We start from the raw sequence: 26,559 nt of genomic DNA on the forward strand, positions 1-26,559 counted from the left end.
ATCTTGAACAGGAACGATGGAGTACGGGCGACATTCAGGCGAAGACGATGCAGAGCTGACTCCTCCTTTCGAGACAGCCTCCAAGAAAGGCCTAATGGATGCCTATGGTAGTTTTCGAATTCTTCTCTTTAATAGTACATTGCGTTGTTGTTAGTACATTGCGTTGTTTAATAGTACATAGCAGCGTTGATGTTGTAATGAATGTGAAGAGCAAAGCATTCTGTACATTTCCTGAGGTAGATTGTCTCGAATAGTTCCATAACGTTCTCTTGCTTCGCGGTGCTAACACGGAATTAAAACAGTTCACTAACGTTCTGTTGAAGCTCACTAGAAAAACGTTTTATTGCACTGCGAATTTATTTTAAGTCTACTGTTTATGAAGCCTGACAGTAAGGCTGCGCGTTGTACTTCCATGCATGAAGGAAAAATTTACATAAAGGTAATCAAATAAGTGTATACGTTCGGGAGAAAGAGCAGCCTCCTCCTCTTTCTTCTCTTGATACTTCTGATGCTACTACGTCTTCCTCTTCAGGCCTCGGACTCCCATGTGCCCTAGAGCTCAGCACACACTACTTCTCGTGTCATACTTAAGACCATTCTCACCCGACACCATCGTCAGGGCAGGAAAATAATCTACAATTTTTTGCGTATTGCTCGACGATTATCCTTACAGTGACGTACTTATTATTTTCACACGACTAGCGAGCCATATATTGAGACGGATAGAAAAAGAAGATGATGAAAGATGATATCGTTATCTGCCCTGACTTGTTGAAAACGGGAGGCGTATGCCTTTTTTATGACACTTATGCTGTTCATAATTCTCACAAAAAAGGCGTACGCCTCCCGTTTTCAACAAATCGGGGTAGATAACGATATCATTCGATGTAAAATATATATATATATATATATATATATATATAGATACTCATGGAACGATGCGACAGCACCAGAGGACACGTGTTTCGCCGTGTTTGCGGCTCGTCAGCTCTGGGTAGCTGCGCATCGTTCGGAATTGGCAAACCAGGGGTCGCCCAGCAAGAGATCTATACCTGGGAGGGTGACTGAGCACTCCTCAATGCAACTCCACATTATAATTCACTGGCTTGCGCTGTGGCATTGAGGAGAGCTCAGTCACCCTCTCAGGTGTAGATCGCTCGCTGAGTGACCCCTGGTTTGCCAATTCCGAACGATGCGCAGCTACCCAGAGCTGACGAGCCGCAAACACGGCGAAACACGTGTCCTCTGGTGCTGTCGCATCGTTCCATGAGTGTCTGTTTCTCTGCGCGCAGCCATAGAAGCTATCTTAATATGTAATTTTGAATTTCAAACACGTCTAGCGTCATCTGTTTTTTTTTTCCTACATTATATATATATATATATCCCAATTCGAGATGATGTTTGCTAGGAACGTGCTATGTGGTGATGTTCATTTCTAAGAGTGTGGGCCTGCGCTGTGATTAATTTCTTTGTGGGCCCCAGGCCGCTATTGTAAATCTCTCTAACACGTATTTAGCTCCAACGACCACTTCTAGTATTGCGACGACATCGTAGGGTACTCGAAGGATCCTCATCCCTGCAGAGCTTCTCTCGCAGTTACTTTCAACACCATGTTGTCTGGAACCATGACTAGGATGCTGGCGTGGCACGTCGGAGGAACCTAAAGGACGGTACAAGATTTTTATAAGTGCGCGAAAAGTGCTCTAAATATGGTCTCTTGAAAAGATGGCAAGAGCGAAAACGTAAACAGCTGCGTCCTTCTGGCATATATCACGACTTACACATCGGATCAAACCGGTTCCTTTTGTATTGCTTTCAAGGTAACGTGTAGTACGTGCCATTCGGCTTACCTTCGTCTCCGGGCAGACATCGACAGCCACACGAGCGATGACGTCGAAGAGGCACATTTTGTACTCGAGCCAGGCGAACTTCATGCCTATGCACTGGCGCGGTCCTTCGCCGAAGGGAATGAAACTAAAAGGTACAATGTGTTGGCGATTTTCTCCCAAGAACCTGGAAATGGTTCAGGTCACAAGTGAGGTGTATGAAGCGCAGGAACCCAGACGGAAACACTGGATTTAAAGTCCGAGAACGGGATAGTTTGAGGAGGCTAAAGAGGATCAACGACTTTGAATCAGCAAAAGGCTTACTAATAGACCTCTGTCCGAGAAATATCATCATGACGTTGGTAGACAGACTGAAACCGAAACAAATCGGAAGGGGAGGGCTGGGTTCCACGGACGGGCACTTGTTCGCTGCCTCTTATTGAAAGAAAAGTAGGACCGAAGGTAGCGTCCCTTTCAGGGCCCATCGTAATCCCATCAAGACCGTGGCTTTCGGGCGCGACCTTGTTCATCTCTAGCTTCGAGTGTAGTTCACCTCTACCAAATTTGTGGCGCTGTCGAGCACTATGACGTCATTTGTTTACAAACAGGGAGATGTCTATAGTTGGATATAAACGAAGAGGATCTAAGCGTGTTGCAGTCCTCCGCAGGTAACTCAAGGTCTAACTCAACTGCTCACGCGCGTTGCACCAGCGTAATGCTATTTTGTGTACGAAGTTAACTTGGAAGTAACTCGTTCTTTTTTTAAATAACTGTCTGCGAGTTACATTTCAGGCCGAAGAACTTCGTTATTAACTTAGTTACATTTTTCACAGAGTATCTTGACTGGTAACGAGTTCTTTTTGACGGGTAACTTGTCAATCTATGGTGAGCAGTCGCCGCCACTCACAGGAGAGCGTTACGAAGGTAGCTGCGGCTTTCGAACAGGTTCCTTCGTCTTCATTATCCTGCTCACCTCTTCCACACTACAGGCGATCAAATCTACGTTACCTCCTCAAGACGAAATCCCGTCATGAGACTTTTGCAATAGACGATTTCAGAAAATCCCAGTGCTCCTCGCGTACGCGTTGCATCCTGGGAGGTTACTGGAATGAACTGTCCTTCACGTTTCGTTTTCGCTGACCTTGACTCCTCGTGGACAATCGGCCGAGAGAGGAGGAACCGAAACAGTTTGGAGACCTTCTTCTCCTGTGTTACCAGCAAGTTCCCAGAGTTCAAAGCGACGCTAAGCCCTCTGGGATTTTCTGAAGTCGTCTATTGGGGGAGGGGGGTGTATGTAAAGTTAAAGTATGCGGAGAGGCTTGTCGTAGTTATGAGGACCGCTGCCACACCACATTCATTGCAATTAGTTCTTTGCAAGACGTTACCTTTCAGGGTTGAATACCTCCGGATCGGGAAAGTACCGCTCGTCGCGGTGCAACGAGTAGATCGGGATCCTGATAAAGGATCCTTTTTCAACCGGTATCCCACACACTGTGGTCGTCCTGGCACACGTTCGATAGGTCCTGGTGGAGGAAAGGAGAGATACTGCGCATCATGCATTCGGGATCCAGATGGCTCAATAACTAACGTGAGACAGAAACCGAAAACTGTAGGAGCTTTGACGCTACACGCCTGGATTATTAATACCCGGGTCACACGGGCAGCTTCCAATGATCATCGAAACCAACGGCCACTGAACATGCGCGTAGCGCCACCTAGCGTGTAACGTGTCGACTTCTCAAACAGCGTTGGATTCAATGCTCTCTGACAGGTTGACGCATTACACTCTAGATGACGCTACGCGCATTTTCAGTGGCCGTTGGTTTCGATGATCATTGAAGACTGCCCGTGTGACAGGGGTATAAGTTTCTGCTTTAGTTTTCGCCGTCTGACTTATGCGGTACAATTTATTATCAGTATTCTAAATCACTGAAATACCCACTCTTGGAAATTCCCGCGCAGACTGACGTATTCGTGACGTTGTAGTGCTACTGAAGACTAACGAGACCAGACAACAACATGGCGGTGGAATTGCCAGGTCAGAGCGAGAGCTCGGGCTGAGCGAGGCAAGGCTATTTATTATTCGCGCCTTGATGTGATGGCGCTGGCAATGCCGCCACAGGGCCTCCCCCCTAGCCAAGCGCTGGAAGCTGGCGAACAGAAACGAGCTTGGGAGCCCAAGTGACTTGTCGGGGCGGTCTGAGTCGGGTAGACAGCCGAGGAGGCGACGGTGGGGGAAGAGTAGTTGGAGTAGTGAGCGGACAGCTTGCCGTGGAGGGTGAGTCGTAGAGTAGCTCCACGGAGAAGGAGGGCGGCAACGGTGGTACAGCGTCGACGTATGCCGGCTTAAGCCGTTCTAAGGCAACAGTGTCCTCGCGGCCGTTCAGCTGAATGGTGTAAAAGTTGGGTGAACGGCGCAGCACGAGGTGAGGGCGCACAACATGGCGGTGGAATTGCCAGGTCAGAGCGAGAGCTCGGGCTGAGCGAGGCAAGGCTATTTATTATTCGCGCCTTGATGTGATGGCGCTGGCAATGCCGCCACAACGTCATAGCGTGACGACATCGTGGCGACGCGAGGGCGTTATCTATAGGCGGTAGTGTCACGCGACATCAACTCTCCGAATGATTTGCTTCGCGCGCCATTGCGGATAATACGTCAGGAGTAGGTGACCATCCTGAAGAAACGAAACCGAGATTCTCCTGGTTGCTCCTCCCCGTCGACGAGAACTCTCACACGGATAACGACAAAATACATACGCGTAACTCTGAAAGTACGCCGCTCCGGTTGTCTCATCTTCCCGATTTGAGTGCGCCAAAAGAGGGGCGCCTACTTAACGCAACCATTCTGTGCTGTGGTGGGGCTTGGAGCGTGTTATGTGGTAAAGTTCTGATTATCATCATTCAAGTAAATTTACTGTCGTTGATTTGTGCACATGTTAGTGGATCCCGTTAAAGTCATACTCACAGCACAATGGGAGCATTGATACGAAGCGTTTCTTGCACAACTGCGTCGAGGTACTTCAGGTTCATGAGTACCTCATACGGAACCTCCTTCTAAAAGCGGGAAGAAAAATGATAACGGCATTTCAGTAAACGATCAATCATACTTCCTAGAAGCGAGAAGCTGAAATTTACGTATTGGCGAAGCGTATTCAAAACTTCGTCCGCAAGGCGCTTCTGGATGTCCTGGTTATGAGCTAGGTAGTAAAGTGTCATGGCAAGGGCGTTGGAACTAGTGTCGAAGCCGGCGACAAAGAAGAGCACGGCTTGCGCGAGAATCTTCTCTTTCGACAGGGCTGAATAAGAGGCATATACATAAAGACGGCAATGTTGTACCACCTATACACGCGTCGTTTATACTTACATTTTTTCCTTTGTCCGACGGCGTTGGATGAACTCTCGTTCTCCGCTGTCTGAGCATTCATGAGGAGAGTGATGAAATCTGGCCTCTCCTGGAAAGTGTGAACGTGTTATTTTGTTTAATCTTCGCAGCTGTCGCAGTTTAAAGAAGCAGCGAAAACTCCCCTTGCATTCTTATTACTATTATTTTATTTTGTTTTCGCTTTCGGCGCGGAGGGTTGTACGACAAATATGACGCGCTGCGTCGCAAGGAGAACGATCTAATATAGCTGACCCGTGGCGGGCGTGAGAGGTCTTTGGTCTGCACCAGAGTCACTGAATAGGGAGCAGAGAAGCGACAGTGAGCCAGGCGGGCGAACGCACTCGCCATCTTGATTCCGCCGCGGTTACGTCACCTAGCAACGGGACACCACCCTCCCCCTTTCTTCCCCAGAGCTCTGTTCTCCCCTGGAGAACAGCGCGCAGTCGAGTCGGCTCGCAACCGCTAAGGGGAAACCACGTGACACATCGACCCAATCGCGGACACCGAACGCCGGCTCCGGCGCGGGAAAGGAATGCGATACTCTGTACCCCTATTTAGTGACTCTATAGTCTGGACGCCCTCTGTTAACCCCTCAACTCCTTTAGGGAGCCCGTAAAAGAATGAGTGAGGATGACGTCACGCAATGATGGTGGGTGGTGGCGGCGGAGACCGACTTGCCGTTGATGGTCGGTCGCGCTTGTATGACCACATTGGAAGTGGTGGTGGTGGTAGTGGTGGCACATTGGCCGACACCCGATGGGTAAACTGGCCACCCCCGTGTCTCGTCGGGCTCACTCGAAGCGGCCGAAGAGTGGTCTGTTCTGCAGGTCCATAGCGGACGCCCTACAGTGGCTACAGTGGGGGCTTATTTCTACTACCTGCCACGAGAGCGACCCACGACGCCGTGACCACACCCCTGATAAATTGCATACTGCATTAAAGGGGCACTAAAATGCAAAAACAACTTGCTCTCAAATGAAAGTCCGTGTTTCAATTAGTTCAATTCAAACAAAATTAGTTGACACAACGCTACAGTTTAGAAGAAAAACGCAATGAAAAACGGCAACGAATGGGATCCCCAGGAGGCAAAGATTGGCAGCATCCAATGAGACAGCAGGAGAAGCGCACGCATACTTATCCTGCGCGTATGGATTTGGAACGGGTCCGACCATAGTGTTCCGTATACATGCGCGGCATGATGCGCACTGCTGTATTTTTCAATGCCGATTCACTGGATTGTAGCCCACAGCAGTTCTCGCGAATGCTCCACTGACAACATTTACTTCGTGTCCTTCAGATAACGACGCCAGTCCGCTTCGCAACGCGCACTATGTTTTTCACCGGGACTGCTCCATCATGTCTCCATCATGGCGTGTCACGCGCGTGCACGTGCAGGATCAATTAAAAACATCGATGCACGAGCTGAAGCGTCTTTCACTGCTTAGCGCCGAAGCAAGAATGAGTCCGGTATAATTTTGATTGTAGCTTCGTAACGGAATTAAAGTTTTGAATTATGATAACAAGTACGAAATTGACATAGCGTGTAACGTAATTTGAAGTGAAATTGTTTTTGCATTTTAGTGCCCCTTTAAATAGAAGGTAATACAAATACAATACAAAGGTAATACAAATAATGTTTTAGTGGGAATTAAAGAAAGACTTTTACATAATGAGAGACGTTCGCTTTAAATGAGATGTCTCTGCTGAAGATTATTCCTTTCATATAATAGCCGTTGCCTAATAAACACTAATGGAAATTGCACATTATTGAGACATCTCGCAAGAAGCAAATGTATTCGGGAATGCCTTTTCTGGCGGCTAATTTTTCTGCGACCATACTTTCTACATGACCCGTTTACAGCCACCCCCCCATGGTTGCCACCTTTAAGCGGGATACACGGCCACTTGCTGAAAGAAGCTCTGATGAGTATCCAGGTTCGGAGTTTACAGAAAGGAGCAGCTGAATTCCTTTAATGCTGCAGGCGCGCTCTCGTATGAACCGCGAGAATTTACGAGGACCGGAACTTCGCTAGCCTATAAGGTTGGCATGGCAACGACGCCGAGTCTCCGGTTACGTCCACTTGGGAACGTGGATGTCGCGCGCGCGAACTGTAGATGTATAATGAACTAGAAGGTGGTGAAGGTGGTGGTGAAGTTCACCACAGTAGATGTGTTGTCACGCAGAATACGAAACTAGCTTCGCTGCATTATAATGCCACGGAATTGGTTTTCAACCCACGCTGTGATATGCGTGGTTGGAAATTGAAAGAAACAGTGCATCTTTGACGGAAATTGAACACGGACACACATTAGAAAACCTATACTCGCGAACAACTGTTGCTTTGGAAATGTGTGTTTAGGATGGTTCGTACACTCTAAAAGCAGAAGTCACGCCAAGAGGGTTCGCCTCGAGTTTTCAACAAATCAGAAGAAAGAACGCTATTGCATCGTATCGCTGTTGGTTTGAGCGCGTTATGCGGTGAAGCTGCCGGTCCTAGCTTGTTGTCGTGCTACAGATAAGTCGCCAGAATAATACCCTAGTCCGACGGCAAACTTAAGGCCGTTAGCGGGAACGGCCGTTACTTCACCATCATTTCGAATGACATCGTCCTCTGCCCTGATTTGTTGAAAACGGGAGGCCTACACCTTTTTTGTGACAATTATGCAGTTCATAATTGCCACAAAAGAGGCGCACCCCTCCTGTTTTCAACAAATCAGTGTAGAGGACGATGTCATTCGAAATGACGGTTGGACTACAGGTGAGGTAACGGCCGTTACGCTAACGGCCTTAGGTTTGCCGTCTGACTACACTCTTAAAAATGGACTTCACCACATAGCACGCTGCTAGCCAACCATCACCCCGAATGACAACGTTCTTGCCCTAGATTTGTTGAAAACGGGAGGAGGAGCCTATTTTGTGGCCATTATGCACGGCACAAAATAGGCTCCTCCTCCCGTTTTCAACAAATCAGGGGCGAGAACGTTGTCATTCGGGATGGTGGTTGGCTAGGAGCGTGCTATGCGGTGAAGTTCATTTCTAAGAGTGTAGGGTATAACACAGCGGACCCTCCTTCGCGTGGCCCTTTGGCAAATAGTTCGGGACCACGCCGTAGGAAATTTCCCACAGCACAGATAATTGCTAATCTTTTACCAAACCTCACCGTTTCTTTTCCCGGAATGCTGGTTCGGCGCTGGAGGACGTTCAACATGAGATCATAGAAGAAAGCGATTGCCTTGGGGGTGAAAACGCGAAGTCCAAGTAGCCGGCTCAGTCGTGGGAACTGGACTGAAACAGATCAAAGTCTTACGCGCGAGTAAACTCGCTTTTGACCGAGGAGGTACTCACAGCATAAGAAAGCTCTCCACTTAAACTGCTTGCCGAAGAAGCAGCTTGCGTGACGCACAAAGGGGTCGTTGACGTCATCGTACGAGTCCACCTTGACACGGTAGTTCGTCCGAGCGATCACGTCCAGAGTGAAGGCAGAAAATATCCTGCCGAAAAAACAGGTATCGAACGTAAACAAAGAGATGAAACCCAGCGTAAATCGTCCGCGTCGAGTACATATCAAAGTGTGTCCAATGGTACTCAACTCTGGTTCGATATACTATACAGCCACGTTAGTTCGAACACGAATATAGTGAATTGTTGGATATAGCGATCTCGCCATCTAGTTTCGTTTGCAAAGTGAGTACGAAAGATTTCCAAGATAATCGAAACCGTTCAGGTCACATGCTTGCCGTTGGTTTGCTGGCGAGTAGGTGTTCGCTATAGCGATATATGCAGGGTGTATCACGAGAGACTGACTCCTAATTATTAATAAAAATCTACGTGAAATAAAAATTGGAAACCTTCTCCATGACAGTTTCGAAGGTTTTTACCACCCAGACAGGTGCACTCTAAAAACAGAACTTCACCGCATAGCACGTAGTGCGCAAATCACTGCCGGGAACGGATACGGTTATCGCTTTTGATTCGAGGAGAGAAGGAGTCGTACGCCTTGTTGTGGCAATTACCATATACCCAAATTGCCATAAAAAGGCGCACGCCCCCTTCTCTCCTCGAATCGGAAGCGATGACCCTATCGTTCGTGGCAATGGTTGGCGCACAGCGTGCTATGCTGTGAAGCTCTGTTTATTAGAGTGGTATGCGTGTACCTCAATAATTACGCTAATTACCTTAATTGAACGAAAAATATTGCTACGGAAAGGTAACGTGTTTTTTTTTTCGTTAATTAGAAAGTCCTATTCTAATCATGATTTAAAGTTTATTCAACGATTCCCCAATTATGTGACACCCAAACACTTGCCATCTCTCCTAGCGCGCTTTCGGATTTCGCACACTCTTAAAAATGAGGGGGGGGGGGTGATGGCAGGATAGGCTCGCCGTTGTTGGCCACACAGAAGTGGGCGTCATCACGACTATAGGCAAAAAAAGAAAAGGAAAACGCATAGCAAAACAAAACACAAAGGAAGGACGGACGGATGGAGGATAGAGGAGGTTGAAGGATGGGGATGCGGTGAGGTGCACGAGTTCATCGGGGAGAGTACAGTATTAGATGGGTCGATCAGCAAGGCCTGTCTTCAGCAGGAAGAGAACTTCACCGCATAGCAAGCTCCTAGCCAACCATCATCGCGAATGATATCGTTATCTGCCCTGATTTGTTGAAAATGGGAGTCGTACGCCTTTTCTGTGACAATTATGAACAGCATAAGTGTCACAAAAAAGGCGTACGCCTCCCGTTTTCAACAAATCAGGGCAAACAACGATATCATTCGAGATGATGGTTGGCTAGGAGCGTGCTATGCGGTGAAGTTCATTTTAAAGAGTGCAGCGCACTCTAAAAACTGCACTTCACCCCATAGCACGCTCTGCGCCAACGATTGCCAGGAATGATACGATTATCGCTTCTCGTTGGAGGAGAGAGTGAGCCGTACGCCTTTTTGTGTCAATTTGGATATATGATAATTGACACAAAAAAGCGTACGCCTCCCTCAATCCTCGAATAAGAAGCGATAACCCTATCATTCGTGGCAATGGTTGGCGCAGAGCATGCTATGTGGTGAAGTTCAGTTTTTAGAGTGTGCCGGGACTATCGGCACGGCCCGAAGACACTCCCACTGCGCATGAGAACAGCATGAGAAAAACAGAAAAGAAAAAGAAAAAAAAGGAAGGGCGGGGACCGGGCGGCAATCTGAGAAACCGATAAACCGAGTTCATCTCAATAGATAGAAGGATCCCAAACAAAAAAGGAGGCAGCAAAAAAGGGATCGACATGACCTCTTGCTGTTTTCTGTGTTGTAGTTTCCTCCTCCCCATACTTTAGGCGGGGCAACTTGGCCGAGCGTGCGCCCTGATGAGCGACGGTTTTTCTGGCGGTTGTTACGTGTTTTCTTTCGGGTGTAAAAGTTTTGTGGAGACGTTGTGAAAGTTCCTGCATTTGTGACTGAAATGGTGTGTTGTGGCCATGGGCTTTCTAATTAAAGCAAAAAATCGTTACCTTTCCTTGGCAAATTTTTGGGTTCATTAAGCTAATTAGACTAATTAATGAGGTACTCTCATAGAAAACACCTGTCTGGGTAGCAAAATCCTTTACAAGTGTCAGGCAGAAGGTTTCCAGTCTTCATCTCACGCAGATTTTTTGTATTTTTTTAATTTTTTTCATAATGAGGGGTCACTCTCTCGTGCAACACCCTGTATATATATTCGGTACAATTCTAACGACGCGCGCGTGAGTCTTGTGTCTCACTCAAAGCAATCAGGTTAAGTTGCAAAGTCCAGTTACGTAGTTGTGAGGTCGCCTTACGAGGGGAGGGAATATGTGTTACAGGAAAAGTTAGACAAACACAAAGTCCACTTGCTATTACATTGAAAAAAAAGGAAAAGAAAAATAAGAAGGAAAACAAAAGGAGACAGAGAAAAGGATAAAGAAAGGTAGAGAAAAGAACTCATTGGTGCTTCGTGGCTGATTTGTCAGTAATGTGGTATCTGAAGCTATCAAGTGTAATCATTGGCCTAGAGAGCCTGTACCAGTTGGACACATTTGCCTCATGTAACTCGGTAACCTACTGTTTTATATCGTACGGCTTCCCCGTTCTTGCGGCACTGAGAAGGTGGTCCACTGTCTTGGCCGTGCACTCACTGATAACAGGTATCATCTGCAGCAACAGACAAAGCAAAGTAACGCTGTGTGCCACAAGTACACTATGTATTTTTGTCTCGTTCAGGCCGTAAAAATAAATAAATAAATAAACTCTACCACGCATCAACATAATATAATTATATAATGTACTATAATTGAAGTCTTCTATTTTCTTCACCTCGTTGGAAGACAGGTGGCCTAGATTGCCCTATGCGCCACTATGATTTTCTGCTTCTACAGTGTGAACTATGCGCACGATTTTTGAAAGCCAACAAAGTCGTTGGGCGCCATCTTGTGAACGAATAGAACTCTACAGGGGAAACGCCATCATGACGTTGATAGACAGACTGAAACCGAAACAAATCGGATCCACGAATGGGCACTTGTTCGCTGCCTCCTATTAAAAACAAAAACAAAAAAAATGGACCGAAGGTCGCGTCCCTTTCAGAGACCATCGTAATACCTTCAAGACCGTGGCTTTCGTGCGTAGTTCAACTCTACCAAATTGGTGGCGCTGTCGAACACTATGACGTCATTTAGTTTACAAACAGGGAGAGGTCTATTGTATTAGCCTATTAGGCACAATACTGGCGCGCGCGCGTACTGCTTCCTTGCAAGGTAACCAATTAGCCGTCTCTACGATCGTTCCTCTACTGCCCTCAAGGGCATAGAGAAGGTGCATAGGTTTTCCTTCTTTCAGTACCTTACACCCTATAGGGGGAGACATCACTTTAGGATTTTACTATGGCTCGAGAGTAGCCTACCTCACGCTGAGTAGACCAATGGTCGCGATCAACTTTAGAAGGAAAAGAAATCTAGTCCGTCAGCTCTCAAAACATTACTGCGCTGCAGATAGGATGGCTGGACACAGAGAGGTCACGGTCGCTCCTCCGTCAGATAATGTAGTCCATCATACTCACTCTGCTTCCGTATTGGCTGCTTCGACTGGCTGCGTGACACCACGCCTCCTCCACGCCTCACCACGCACCTCCCTGCTATACTCCCCTACTGGTGGTGGCACATGGTGGCGCTGCAGTAGTTCTCCTGGCGCGCTATTGTGTCTCCTTACCCCCAACGGCGTATGTCGCTGACGGGCTAGATTTCCTTTCCTTCTTAAGTTGAACACGAGTGTACATCTTCGGGTTTTCTACTGCTATCATCATCATCATATTTCATCACATTTGAGCATTATATTAAGGACAGATTGATATACTAGATATTAAAGTGGTCACTTTGTCTGTGTTTAAAGTTTGCTAAAGTTTGCTAAAGTTTCCAGCCCATAAATCACGATCGACGCGACGGATGCATCCCGTTCCTTTTGTGGTGGTGGTGTCAAGGTAACGGCACCTTTCATTTCGCGAGGATAATTTTTGAACTGTAGTGCCCCTTTAAAGAAGTTGTAACAATTCTACCCGCCCGACCAAGTTATCCTGAATGACTGTAGATGTCTCCTATGTGCATCGATGCGACACTGCTTTCCAAGTTTTACAGCAATGGAGGCAATAAACAGGTATAGAAGGGCGGCAGCGCGAACGCCGAATCTCATCGGACCGTGACAACACGGCAGGAGTCCCCGCCAATGCGACGGCTGCGGGAGAGGTCACGTGCTTACGAGAACCAATAGAAATGGACGAGGCTCTCGCTGTGCTCTGATGGTCAGAGCTTCACGCTGAAGTTTGCTCAAGCGTTTCTATCTCGTCACGTAGAAAAATAACCGAATTATTGTTTCGTCAATATTTTAGCGTGTGCTACAATACGTGCATGAGTGAGTGAACCACATATTGTCAAGGTATTCAGAGCACACCTAATTGCAGGTAGCTGTAAACTGATAAAAAGATACCTGCTTCATCTTTCCTGTACTAAAGGTTGGCGCTACCGTCGCCCTCGCTGCTCTCCAGTCGTCATCGAGAAGGGCCACCAGTGTATTGTCCAGAACAGGATCGCCCGTGCGTTGAATGAACTGCGTAATTAACCACACATACACACATCAAGATACGATTATGCGTAATTAACCAATTAAGCAAAACGGCTATGAACAATGTGTTTTATGGCGACACTGTGCCAGCGGCCTAAGTTTACCTGTGTGTTTGGAAAAGAAGCAAAATCTTTGACCATGATGGCTTTGAGCATTTCAGGTTCAGCTACCATTAGCGTTGGAGTGTCCGCCGTGAAGGTGCTACAGGCAAAAAAGAAGAAAAGTTGAAAAAATCCCCACTCACGCTTGGACGAGGACCAACTTTTGTAATCGCGAACTTCCTAAAGACAGAACTTCACGGCATAACACGCAAGAGGCGAACTACACTCTCTCATGGCAAATTCGGGTGGCCATTTCATGGCAACACGGCCTATAGCGCTCGGCAATTACTAGGTCGGCGCCCGCGCTGGATCACGTGATCGTTGCCACCCGAACACGGGTGACAGGAATCTAGCGGTTTTAGTCGCTTGGATCACGCTAGGGGCATCGTGGTCGCTGGTCTTCGGGTTCCGTCGTCTGCGAACCCACATGTGAACTTGGACGTGCGGGCCAATGAGGGTCCTCGCCACCCTCGCGGTGCAATGCGACGGCACCGGATATATATATTTTTTTATTTACAATAAAAAACAACTATACATTGAAGGATAAAATAAATGATAGGAAAGAGAGAGAAGGAAGTAAAAGAGCCCGGGCAGAAAAAGTGCTGGACTGAAAGCGCCACGAGAACAAACGAGATTGCACGAGAACACACAGTTTGGACGAAACGAACGCAGTTGCTCGGAATCTGGCAATAAAACCTGCTAGGAAATTACCACGCGAGTTCGCCATTAGAAACAGAACTTCGACGCACAACAGGCTGAGACCCAGCCGCCGTGCAGAGTGATATCGTTATCTTTCCTTATTTGTTGAAAAGGGACAGGCGTACGCCTTTTTGTGGCAATTTGGATATGTTTCAGTTGCTACAAAGAGACGAACGTTCCGCTCTTGCCTCAAATCACAAACGATAATGCGCCATTATTAGAGTGTACTGCGCGCGGAAATTTCCGTTATAGACTGAGACGTACGCCTTTTTGGATCACCATTAATGTACAGTTGGCTCTTGACTCTCGCTTGCCGTATACACTCTAAAAACAGAACTTCACCGCATAGCACGCTGTGCACCAACCATTGCCACGAATGATAAGGTTATCACTTGTGATTGGAAGACAGAGGGGGGCGTACGCTTTTTGTGGCAATCTCATACAAGCAGATTGCCACAAAAAGGCGCAGGACCCTTTCTCTCTTCGAATCAAGAGCGATAACACTATCGTTCGTGGCAATGGTTCGCGCACAACGTGCTATGCGGTGAAGCTATGGTTTTAGAGAGCAGCCTCGTTGGGCTTAACAGTAACATGTCACTGGGTCTTCGCCACATAAAACCGACACCGATTGTATCATAAAGCGTGAAGTCGTCTGATTCGTACAAAGATGTATTGTCCCATCATGGGAATGTTCGGGTAATCCTCATTACGCATTATTCAGAGCAAGGATATATGACTTTACCCAACAACTGGACCATATTTCTTGAAGATTTCGTCCCAGACGACGTGCGTGGGCTGGAATAACAGAAACAGTAACTACATTTCTTGGGAGTTACTTTGGGGGATGTGGAGCTTCCTTACCAGGTAATACTGCATAGCCGTGTACTTTATCCATTCAAAGAACGGGATTTGAACGACACCTCGATTTTTCCAGTAAGTCTGACGTCGATAGAACCACCTGCGGTATGAATATAAAGTATACAGTCGTTTAATATAACGTATAATGTAACTGTTTCTGTTGGTGGGCACGACAATAGTAAATAAATTAATAATGAAATAAATAGCGGGAAACCATGAGATTGCAGAGTGTCTATTAGTTGCAATAATATGCGTTATTTCGCATGCATCATCCCGAGCACAAATACACTTTACTATCTATATAACGCTTTGTAAGGTTGATTCCAACTGGCATTCCTCGAATAACACCAAGCACAAATGCGTAGCATACACACAGACTTCAGCACACAACATCCCTCTTCTTCTTTGACACTCATTTACACTCATTTTGACACTCATTTACACTCACTCGTTTCAAACTTTCGAACTACATATTGCACTCTATCAAAGAAGGAAGTCGCTGAAAAGGTTAGCCATCTGTAGGAGCTGAACACACATGTTCTGGCTTGCCGGGTTCGAGTATAGGTTCGAGTCCTACAGCTGGCTAACCTTTTCAGTGACTTCCTTCTTTCATTGTTATTAGACACTTGAGGCTTGTGTGTTGTGTTGGCCTTTTTTGTGTGGTCTAGCCTCAGAACATCAATTTCGATATTGCACTCCATCACTTTAACCCGCTCACTCCAGGTATACCTGTTTGTATTCACCGTGTCTACACTCTTAGAAACGAACTTCGCCGCATAACACGCTCCTAGCCAACCATAATTTCGAATGATATCGTTATCTGCTCTGATTTGTTGAAAACGGGAGGAGTACGCCTTTTTTTGTGACAATTATGGACAGCGTAAGTATCACAAAAAGGCGTACGGTGACATTCGATAACGGTATCGTTCTGCGCAATGGTTGGCCATCGCGCATACTCTACACAATCACGTCGAGACTGGGAGGTACCCGGGTTCGAATCCCGGTGCCGGTGTATGGGGTGGGTTTCTCCTGGGTTTTCATAAGACGCCGTCAGATATATGTCGGCACAGTTCCCTTAGAAGTCGGCCCAGGACGCACATCCACCCGTGCCCATCCTGAATGATACCGTTATCAGTCCCGCTTTGTTGAAAGCGCGGGGCGCACGCCTTTTTAGGACAATTCACATTACTGCGTGAGTGCCACAAAAAGGCGTACGCCTATCGTTTTTAGCCAATCAAGGGGCAGAACTATGTCATTCGGGATGATGGTCGGCTCAGAGCGTGCAATGTGGTAAAGTTCCGTTTTTTTATTCACTTTTTTCCTTCATGCCTTTATTTTTTCTTGGATTTATATACTTTTAATATCAGATCATTGCGAGGCTAAAGGAGTTTGCCCTCGACGAAAGGCGAAGTTAATTAACCCAATACTTCACGAATTAGCGAATATTGCCGATTAATTACGAATGACGTACAAAAATGTGTTTTATACGAACGTTGTCCGCCACGAAATAGAATAACCATGTGCGTAAGTTTCTTTACAGAGGCTATTATGGAGACGAGACTAATTAAGGAACCGCGTACGGAGATTATGTAGAGTACTGTCTATTCAATGACAGCATTCAGAAATTCAGAACGTGTAGATATAGTATAACTGTTTCAAAAATAAATTAAATACGGATATGGCTCAGATTACATACTAAGTCAAAGACAGGCACAAGTACATAGTATATGCACACCTACAACAAAGAACGCAGCCGATACTTCGTGTTAGCCAACAGTACCGCTATATTAACGCGTAGACATGGAAAAAAAGAAAGAAAGAAACAACAAAAATCCTGAACATGAAGAAGTTTCCTTTTTAGTAAGCTTTGCCATCATGGCACATTGTGATCGTAAGAAAGGCATTTGATTAAGTAATCGCCACTTACCAAGAAAGGAGGCAGACCAGCAGCAGTGTCAGCCCAACACACAGTTCATTCATCGCTGAGAGTGCTCCGGAGAAGAGTTCCCACTCACAAGCCTCTCAGAGAGACCACCTTTACGAGATGACCAAGCAGACGACCCAAGGACGATTAACTCCATTCTGGGATCCTTCAGTTTTATTTCGCACCTTTTTCCCGGTTCCGCAAGCAATTTGTACTGAGCCGACAGCTAAGGCGCGAATCAGAGTTCTAACATTAGGCATCGCCATACATGTACAGCGGTACGTATTTGGCGCTCGAGGAAAAATGTCGTTGGCTCTCTACTGGGGCGCGGTAAAGAGCCCCGAGAAACCACCACCCTGCACTATTTTAGGGGGCAGTTAAAGTAATATTTTAGTTCTTCTTCTTTTTTTTACTCCGTGTTAGCGCCGCGAAGCAACTGTGGCCATGAGCGGCGTACAAATGCGAACAGATCGAGAGAGGGCAGTACCAGCTCCCATGGCAGAGTGCTCCCTCGGCAAAGCATTTGCGAAGAATCCTGGCTAACGTTTTGACTAAAAAAAAGCAAGACATCGCTACTAGACAGCGAAATGCAAAGTGGTACAAATTAAATTGGTAGTGTACTCCATGAGTACTTGAAGTGCTTTGCATAGTACTTTGTATTTTACTTGAAGTACATTAGGAATTGGGTACTTTGTACTGTACTTTACTTGGTACTTTACTTTAAGTACAATTTCGAGGTACTTCAGCCAAACGGGAAGCGGGAAAGCCAAAATAAATAAAAGAAGAATAAAATAAATAAAAAGAAAAGGAAAGAATTAGGAAATGAAGGACAAACTAACAAACGGTGAAAGAAGGATGAGATAGATTAAAGAAAAAGATGACTAAAAAAAAACGATGACTAACAAATGGCCGTTGGTCATTCCAAAACCGAAAACTTCAACGCCGATAGCACGCTCTTCGCCAACGGTTTATGATGATGATGATGATAGGAGAAAAAAAATGGAGATGTCAGCCCGCTCACTGCTCTCGCTGTTTCTGTCCGGCGATTTCTTGGAAACGGGCGACCATGCGTTTTCTTTTTTTTTTTCTTTCTTTTGAAATTTCCATTGATGATCATGGCGCAAAAAGGCGTGTGTGTTGCTGTCATCTCGTCAAATTAGTGTAGGGTAAGGTGGGGCAAGACGAGCCACTGGAGCTGGTGGTTCCTAGCGTCTACCACCACTTCCCTTTCTTGTAATGTGGGAGCAGCTAAGCTACACCCGTATGTCTCCTTCTTCATAATGTTGTTCGTAAATTGTTTATGGGCGTTCGTATCCAAACTGATGATACAGTTACCAAAATAATCGAGTTCGCATGGTCATGAATCACATTTAATGGAACCTAAATTGCGCAACAGTTTGGTGGACATATCTTGCCGCTTCTGCAACTCGGAGAGGTGCCTCGGAAGGTGCCTAGCGAGCTATTTAGCCAAGTTCACCAGTTGAGTTTTCTTCCTAAACAGACGAACGAGAGGGGAAAAAAAGTAGGTATAGATATAACGGAAAATCGACGCAATGCACTCACATTCACGACCATATACAACACAAGAACATTTCATTGATCAGTGTAACAAGGAAGAATGCTGTCTTGGGAAAAGTTGCTTTAATACCCCTGTCACACGGGCATTTTCGATCCTGCTCGACCGAACCTGCTTGAACCCAATGCAGATCGGATGGTGCTACACGGCCGCTTCCAAGCAGGATCGAACTTTGATCCTGCTTGACTCAAGACAGTTCCCATAAAAGGATTGAGAATTTCAAGACTGCTCGACGGCCGCCATTTGCATCCTCGACCCCGGTGAACTGTCGTAACTTAAGACGGACATGCGCGCGAAGCTACAAATGATGCTTACATCAGTATACGATAAATTACCACTAATATCGCTGTTATATCGGAAACGCGAAATTAATGAGTTCCGTTTATTTATTTGCACAGGTCAACCATTCAATGCGCATTGAAAGTGGCCGTGTAGCAGCGTCAAAACTCGAGCGTGCTCGGGAAGTTCAATGCAGATCGGATTCGAGAAGGATCGAAATGCCCGTGTGACAGGGGTATTATACGTAGCTAAGCTGTATAGTTAAAAGAAAAAGCGAAGTTACTGTGCACAAATAACGTCGAGTTAGCTATCAGTTACGAGGATGGTGATGACGACGACAAAGAAAAGACAAAAACCGCACCTAATTACAGCGCACACATACACCTACACCCGGCCCGGTATTATAGTTACAAATAACTTCGCCACTTTAAAGTGACTTTCCGAATTTGCAAAATCATTAACTCAACCCCCCCCCCCCCCAGCTAACTTTATTATAAATTCGACGTGCAAAGTCAAAATGTACGCGTTGCATCTGAGCAGTATAGAGCAGTAAGTTTGTCCCACTTTATTGCAAATTGGTCCCTGCCCACGTGGAACAACTGGGATGCCAAACGAATATACTTTGAACTATGGTTACGGAACAACTCGCAACAACTAACGGGACAATGTCAGATAAATAATTACATTTTCCCGGCCTGGTACTTCGCATAGGCTGCACACAGGAGGTCCGCCACTTGCAGAAGAGCAACGCCCAGCCACATGCTCACGTGACCCGACAAGTAGGTGATCAGGTCAGAACCCTGATTGGAAGAAAATACCGTGGTTATCCGAGTCCTCAAGGATGAAAGCGACAGCACGAACAGGAAGCAAAAGTTAAAAAAAAAAGGCACGGTCATATACGCTTTGATCATCAGAGTCAGAGTGCGAAAGATTTTCATACAAATTGTAATGCCAGCAGCACTTTCTCTGCCATGACGGCAACGTCCTGCTTTAGTTCTCTCAAGATACCAAGCCACAGATTGAACAATCCTATTTTACCAGGTTTCGAAATAGTTCTCTATCAGCTCTATCTCGACCGCGAGCCTTTCTGTTTGTTTGTTTTTGTTCTTGTTCGTTGGTTTGTTTGTTTGTTACTAAGGGGGAAAAAAAGAGAGGAGAAACTGAACTCGTCTCCCAACTTGTTCTGCTACTCCTAACATAAATTCTCACCCTCCCCCCCCTCCCCAAAACTACTTCTCAGGTGCTCTACTCGCAAGTACGCTATTCACATGTTCGCTATTCAGAAGTCCACTATCCACGTGTTCACTATAGGGTGTCCGCCCATTTGGTCGAATGTTGTTTGGTCGAACGCTGTTTGATCGAAAGACGTTTGATCGAAAGCCGATTGGTCGACGCCGTTTGTACGAAAGACGTTTGTTGGAAGGAAGTTCAAAGCTCCGTGGAGTGCGTCGTGCGCACCTGTGTTTCTGTAAGTTTTCACTCGAGCATACGGAGCAGGCAGGCAGTGTCCTCTGTCTTTTTATTTGTTTTTGCTTTTTTTTTTCAGCCGAAGAGGGGAGACCACTGGTTATTTTCAGACCTTTTGTCATTTACGAACAACACAGCTGAACAGAACAGTGGGGAAGTGTGCGGCGAACTACACATCTGCTAGTACACATATTGAAGTAAGTGGCCTCACGTTGGAAGCAGCCGGTAGTCTGTGCTTCTTCTGGGCACCCTTCTCATTGCTGGCGCAAATTTAAAGGGAAAGTTCTGAAATGGGATATAGTCATGTGTGCGCCAAAGCCACTCGAAGTCTAAGAAGGAAATTTCGCCATGGTACAACAAAAGATATTAAATTAACAGCAAATAAAACATTAGTTCAACCTTGCAAATGCAAAGTTCTGCTGCCCGGCTTATCTTGTCTAGGTTTCGAAGGACTTATTCGGTTAATGTTTGTTGCGGCAAATAAATTTATCTTCACTTGCAGCACACAGGCGCAAAGTAAATAAACTAAAACTGAATAGTCAGCTAAATACAAACATTAATAACATATAATTAAAATTTGTCCACGTTCGCGAATAAATTATATAAATTATCAAAAACTGTCATTCATTTATTTGTCAAAAATGTTTATTATTTGAGACCAATTATTATTTGCCAAAGGGTTGGGGGATTAGGGATGAAAGACATGTATGACATGTTTAGTTGCTTTGTGTCACAGTGGAAAAACCTAGCAGGTTGTCGAACGGGTGAATAAACCAAAGGTCCTTAGGATAACGGCATTTAGAACTGCAGCTCAGTTTCTTTTTCTTCTTCTTCTTCTTCTTCTTCAACGCTCCAGGCGAACCGATAAAAAACATCGATCAAACGATCGCTGCCGTTTCGATGAAACGGCGTTCGATCAAATGGCTTTCGACCAAATGCCCCGCGTTCGGTCAAACGACCTTCGACCAAATGGCGTCAAATGACCCGGAACTGTTCACCAGAAGTCCACAATTATCCACTATTCACAATTATCTCAAGATCATGCACAGAGAACCCTAGAAGGTGGTATCCATCGAACGTTTGTTTGTTTGTTTGTGTGTTCGTTTGTTTGTTTGTTTGAGAAGAGGTTCGCTATTGTTATCGCACATGCTTGCATTGTAGAACCGAAACCGGATGTCAACATACCTTCGGTGTCTTTTGTTTATCTAAAAAAAAAAAAAAAAAAAACGACGACGCCTCTGGTGAGCGAATTTTTATAATTGGAATCTATACATATAACGTACTGCCGCGTCATCTCTAGTTGTCTCAGGTATACATTCGGGACGATGGTTGGCTAGGAGCGTGCTATGCGGTGAAGTTCTCTTTGAAGAGTGTGAGCCTTGAACATTGGGCGCTCACAAGTGCATGTACATGAGATACTAATACGTGCGTACCAGCATTCTGGGAAACGTCTGGACGATCTTTGTTCTGGTTGTTCCGAGCACAACACTTACTTCCATTTCTCTTTTCCTGAAAGTGGTAATATTGCAAACACGTTACTGAATAGCACATAAGCCCGTGCACCTTCTGGCTTTCACATCCTGATCCATGTATAGCCTAACTGAAACCAAACGTCAGTACCTTGTTCACGTTGAATGTCCCCCAGGCATGCTAATGCTACGCTTACACAATGTTTGTTGCTGTATTAATTAGGCATTTTAGAACGCCGCGGACTGCAACGGGCGCCAGGAACGTGACAGACAGAGTTTCTCAAGGTAGAGAGAAAATGAAAGAGTGATATTAAACGGTAGGAACAACTTATTTAGTTACACATGGTTGGTGTTGGTAAGGTATGGTTGGTATGGTATGGTATGTGGTATGGTTGGTATGGTACACATGGTAAGTTGTTCCTACCGTTTAATATCACTCTTTGATTTACTCACCACCGGCAACTTGACATCGCCTATTTTTTCTGCCTTTCGTATCTTCTAGAGAGAAAATGCTGTAAAATTCAGTGAACAGGGTACATCGGTATACTAGAAGGGTACTAAAATGCAAAAATTTATCCTCGCTGAATGAAATATACCGTTTCCGGATGCGCTATAGCCCCTTTAAGGGTACTTTGCCACGTGATTGTGTATTTTTAGTAATATTATTATTTTACTGTTGCGTATTTTTATGTCGGAGATCATCACTTTTCACAGGCCTGTACCTTTTCCTAAATGTGTACGTAAAGCAATAACACGTTGAGCATGTTCTGACACATGTAATGAGTTCGTACTGTGCATATAATCGCCACAATAATACTCAAATTGTTTCCCACTTACGGATATTTCGCGTACTCTTTGACATTTCCGGTTTGGAAGCTGAACGAGCTGTACCGTGCTTCCCTGGAGAACGCAGATGGTACCGAGAACGGAACTTCATTGACTGATATCGACCGATGGACGTCGTTCTTACCTGCAGGGGCGCGTGCATTGATTCTGACAGTTGGGCACCCAGTTCTTAGTCTTCATGTAGTCGTTACATTTCACTGAAACACAAACAGTCGTAGTGGGTGCTGCGGACGTGGACTTCTAGAATGGGACTAAGACCTTACGTTGGGTTAAATACTCGCAGAGAAACCCCTTGAGAATGTGCCTCATTGAATACAGCTTCGGGTAACAGTCGCAGTGCGACTTCCAGAGATCCGCCAAGCACCGTTCGCTGCATTCCTGGAGGTGGAACAAACACAGAGTGCGCAGGAAAGTGTGACTTCGTATCGATTCATTCCTCATACATCTCTTTCGTTATTTCATTTCATTATTCATTCATATATTCATGCCCTCGAGTATGTAATTATTAAACCTGAAAAACCGAGCTTTACCGCATGACACACACACAGAATCAACCGCCATTCACAATGATACCGTTCTCTTTTCTGATTGGTTAGAAATGGGAAGCGTACGCCTTTTAGTGGCAATTTGTATGTTAACTATAGTGACGGGATTTAAGAAAAATCGTTCTCGCACAGCACCGCAAGCGGTACTGCCCCGACGACCTTTTTATCGGCCGCGCATTCAAAGACACGGCCCACCCGGGAGCGCACCGCGTTGCCATGGGGCCCCTCTCCAGTAAATGAGGGACCGGCTCCTTTTCGCCTCCCTCCACAGCTTTCGCGGAGTTCCCAGCTCTTTCCTAAAATCAGAAGTTGGCGCAGAGTGTGTTGTGCAGTGAAGTCCTGATTTCAGGGAGCGGGTATGACACGAACTGGTATACGCCATGCAACTACGTCAGCCATCTGCGCGGCTCCCCAGCTTCCCTCTCTCCTCTATTACCCCTGGAGCGACCTCATATGGTCCCAGCCCCAAATGAAGGGGTAACATTTGAAGGTGAAGCGCACGTAGTCTCTGTGGGCCCCTGCCGGTGCACGAAGCGGAGACTAAACTGTCACGGCGTGTTCAGCATTTATGCCTTCGTTCGTGGTGGAGCAACCCTGTGATAACAAGAAGACATGCTGTACCTCTGCCTGGATGTTGTCCGCGGTGTAGTTGAACTCTTGCGTCATCCGCACGTAGTCTGTGCATTTGGTCTCGTACGGAGCCTCCAAAGAAATGATGTCGGTCTGCGGAATACAGAATCGCAATGAACATGTCGGCGATTCACGGGGGGGGGGGGGGGGTATATGTTTATTAAGAAGGAAAGAAAGGAAAGGTCAGCCAGACGGAGGTCGGCTTGCTATTCCACAAAAAGGAAAATGGGGGACGAAAAGAAAAGGAAAAGAAGAAAACGGGAAGAAAAGAGGAAGACAAAGAGAAAAGAAAAGAAGACAAAGAAGAAAAGAAAAGGAAAGGTAGAACACAAAACTAAAACTGATAAGTCACACACACGGTCACACAATCACAAGGGTTACAAGGGCTACGGGTTACTTCCGTTTACAATGGCGAGAAATATTCTGCGTGGGCGTAAGAGGGATATAGGGTGAGGAGGTTGTAGTGTAACGGACGGACGCCCTGGACGAAATCACGCCCTGTCAGTGAACATACTGTACGTCATAACGTTGCCCCCGTAGTGCTGCTTGTTTCGGAAATGTGGGATGCGTTGGAGAAAGAGGGTCTACCTCTATGTGTAGTTTCTCTTCTTCTGATTAAATAACCTAACCTAATGAAGAGATTGTTAGACCAGAGATGAAGTGACACTTCAGGACGCACATTCCCCTGGGTGTCAGCCGTCACATTGCCACCTCTGTGGGGCCGATAACGGCGAACCCTTTCACCATCACCACCAGCACCCACCATCATCTGTTTTTAGCGCGTACGTCACACGGACCTGATGACGTACGTACGTCGCACCGCTCGTGAATGGTTTCCAACGGCGTTTTTTCTTGATTTTTTTTTTTGTAAATTCAATCGTGCAGTGACGAGACACCGTTCAGCTAAAATATTTCTGCATGGTAGATCCTGGTGGAATTCCTCGCCAAATGAGGCAGCAAGGTCTCGACCAATGCTAAGCGCGCTCCTTCAATAAAGTTACGTACCTGTAGCGCCGACAAGATGTAAGTTTTGCCAGGTCTGAACATGACGGATGTGCTGACCCCTCCCGTGAACAGCCTCTGCTCGTGGATTATTGCCGAGATGAGCGTCTCCTCTGGCACTGTGGGGCTCTCGATGCTGGTAGACAGTCGAAAGGTTACCTCTGCGTGAAAACAAATCGATTATACTGTAATAATCGATTATATAATCGATTATACTGTATTTCCACGGCTCGTTGCACCCGCGGTAGATGGGCGACCGGGACGGGTCGAATGAATAACACACGCCGGTCTTGTAGTACGAGTACTGTATCTTCCACCTGTAAAGATAAGTCAGCATGAAAGTACATGTCACTCTTGTACCGGAAGTGCGGTATGGCGTACATGTGATGGCAGTCGAAGCTTTCGCAAGTCTCGCCGTACGTCTTCATGTAACACTGAAGCACGAGCTCTTCGACGGGATAAGAGTAGCTGATGATGTCCTTTAGCAGGTAAAGCTGGTTGTTCAGAATCGCTTCTTGAAAGTAGGACTACAGGAAGAGACAGAACCTTAGCACGTACTGCAGTTACACAGAACGCACAGTTTCGTGTGATGCAGAGGGAATTCCTTTTTGCTCCAGCTGTCTCTCCTCCTTTCTGCATCGACTTCGCCTCAATGTTCAGTTCAGACCCCGCAGTTCAGACACAGCTAGGCTAAGGTACGCTTCAACCAGCTCGTGTTCCAACTGCGGCATGGTGGCAAGCATTCAACACGACCTCATCGACTGTCCTCTATATACAGTTCGCACAGTGCAATGCTCCAGTCCCAACTGACCCGTATAAACAACAAGCCGCTCAGCCTTGCTGCAACCTTGGGTCCTTGTTATAACCCTGTGCAGCACCGTCAATGCCTGCACTCATTCTATCTGTTCTTGGCGTCTACTAGCCTGCTTGAAATCCTCTGACCTCAGAGCCTTTAGCATGAATGCGGAGATGTGATCTTCACGGCACTACATCTCCGGAGGCCGACCCGATGAACTACTATCTCCATCAGTTACGACCACGACCTACTAGATTATAACGACCATGTCGTGCGCACCCTTTCCTTGCGCCGCATTTTTGGAAGGTAGCGGTGGCGCTTCTCATCGTCCCAGTTTTGCTTTCTCAACTTCTACAATACTTTATACTTCAGCTTACCTTAGTATTTCTGTACAAGCGGTGGACGTTCCACAGATGTTTTATTCTTAGGTTGATTATCATCATCATTCTACGCGTTTTCATAGGAGCTATCGCTGTCGTCTGCTACGGTAGTTGTACATACGTTTCTGCGCGTTCAGAATTCAAATTCCCATCGTCCAATCGTGGCGTGCCGATCAGTAGCGCCCCTGGCGGATCGTGCGGACAGGCTCCTCATAGGGTTTGCTGATTGTGACATGGTCGTTATAATCTAGTAGGTCGTGGTTAGAAGCACCCGCGCGTGTGATGTCTCATTTGCGTGTGTCATGTGTGCGTGTGAGTGTGTGTGTGCCTCATCTTTTTCATCGTCATCCCACTCATATATTGACCCGCATGCACTGAGGTATGGTACTGCAATTGTTGCGGTGAATCACCTCATCCCATCATCATTCATGTAGTTGTTGTTGTTTTTGTTGGTGGACTTGGAAGATATAAGAAATCGGCAAAGAACGCAAGTGTCTTGAGGAAGCTGTTGGTGGAATGACAGGTTGTGCCAAGATGACCAGCGTTCAGAGACCTTCTGAGATTTCTGATGGCCATTTCCCCATTTTTGAAAGTGATCTTTTCCCTTTCTACGTACCTTATAAGCAGTGCGTTGGTACAGAGAATGTTTGAGAAATGATCGTCA

General features: G+C 46.2%; 1 protein-coding gene across 1 annotated transcript in view; it reads right to left on the minus strand.

Moving 5' to 3' along the window:
- Positions 1–1,570: 1,570 nt before the first annotated feature.
- The window catches only part of LOC135369726 (uncharacterized), a 42,481-nt gene continuing 17,492 nt past the window's right edge, over positions 1,571–26,559 (minus strand). Inside the window, exons 14-35 of the mRNA XM_064603243.1 lie at positions 25,101–25,246; positions 24,936–25,036; positions 24,723–24,880; positions 23,709–23,810; positions 22,806–22,920; positions 22,667–22,739; positions 22,534–22,596; positions 21,661–21,736; positions 19,445–19,560; positions 14,985–15,081; positions 14,866–14,918; positions 13,428–13,524; positions 13,189–13,308; positions 11,276–11,364; positions 8,555–8,700; positions 8,370–8,494; positions 5,191–5,278; positions 4,962–5,122; positions 4,792–4,880; positions 3,212–3,349; positions 1,851–2,013; positions 1,571–1,660 (exon numbers count right to left, since the gene is read on the minus strand). Of these exons, the coding sequence (XP_064459313.1) occupies positions 1,571–1,660; positions 1,851–2,013; positions 3,212–3,349; positions 4,792–4,880; positions 4,962–5,122; positions 5,191–5,278; positions 8,370–8,494; positions 8,555–8,700; positions 11,276–11,364; positions 13,189–13,308; positions 13,428–13,524; positions 14,866–14,918; positions 14,985–15,081; positions 19,445–19,560; positions 21,661–21,736; positions 22,534–22,596; positions 22,667–22,739; positions 22,806–22,920; positions 23,709–23,810; positions 24,723–24,880; positions 24,936–25,036; positions 25,101–25,246 (2,406 nt within the window). The remainder of the gene's footprint in view (positions 1,661–1,850; positions 2,014–3,211; positions 3,350–4,791; positions 4,881–4,961; positions 5,123–5,190; positions 5,279–8,369; positions 8,495–8,554; positions 8,701–11,275; positions 11,365–13,188; positions 13,309–13,427; positions 13,525–14,865; positions 14,919–14,984; positions 15,082–19,444; positions 19,561–21,660; positions 21,737–22,533; positions 22,597–22,666; positions 22,740–22,805; positions 22,921–23,708; positions 23,811–24,722; positions 24,881–24,935; positions 25,037–25,100; positions 25,247–26,559) is intronic.

Source organism: Ornithodoros turicata, chromosome 10 (assembly GCF_037126465.1).
Source record: "Ornithodoros turicata isolate Travis chromosome 10, ASM3712646v1, whole genome shotgun sequence".
In the NCBI taxonomy this organism is placed as follows: domain Eukaryota; kingdom Metazoa; phylum Arthropoda; class Arachnida; order Ixodida; family Argasidae; genus Ornithodoros; species Ornithodoros turicata.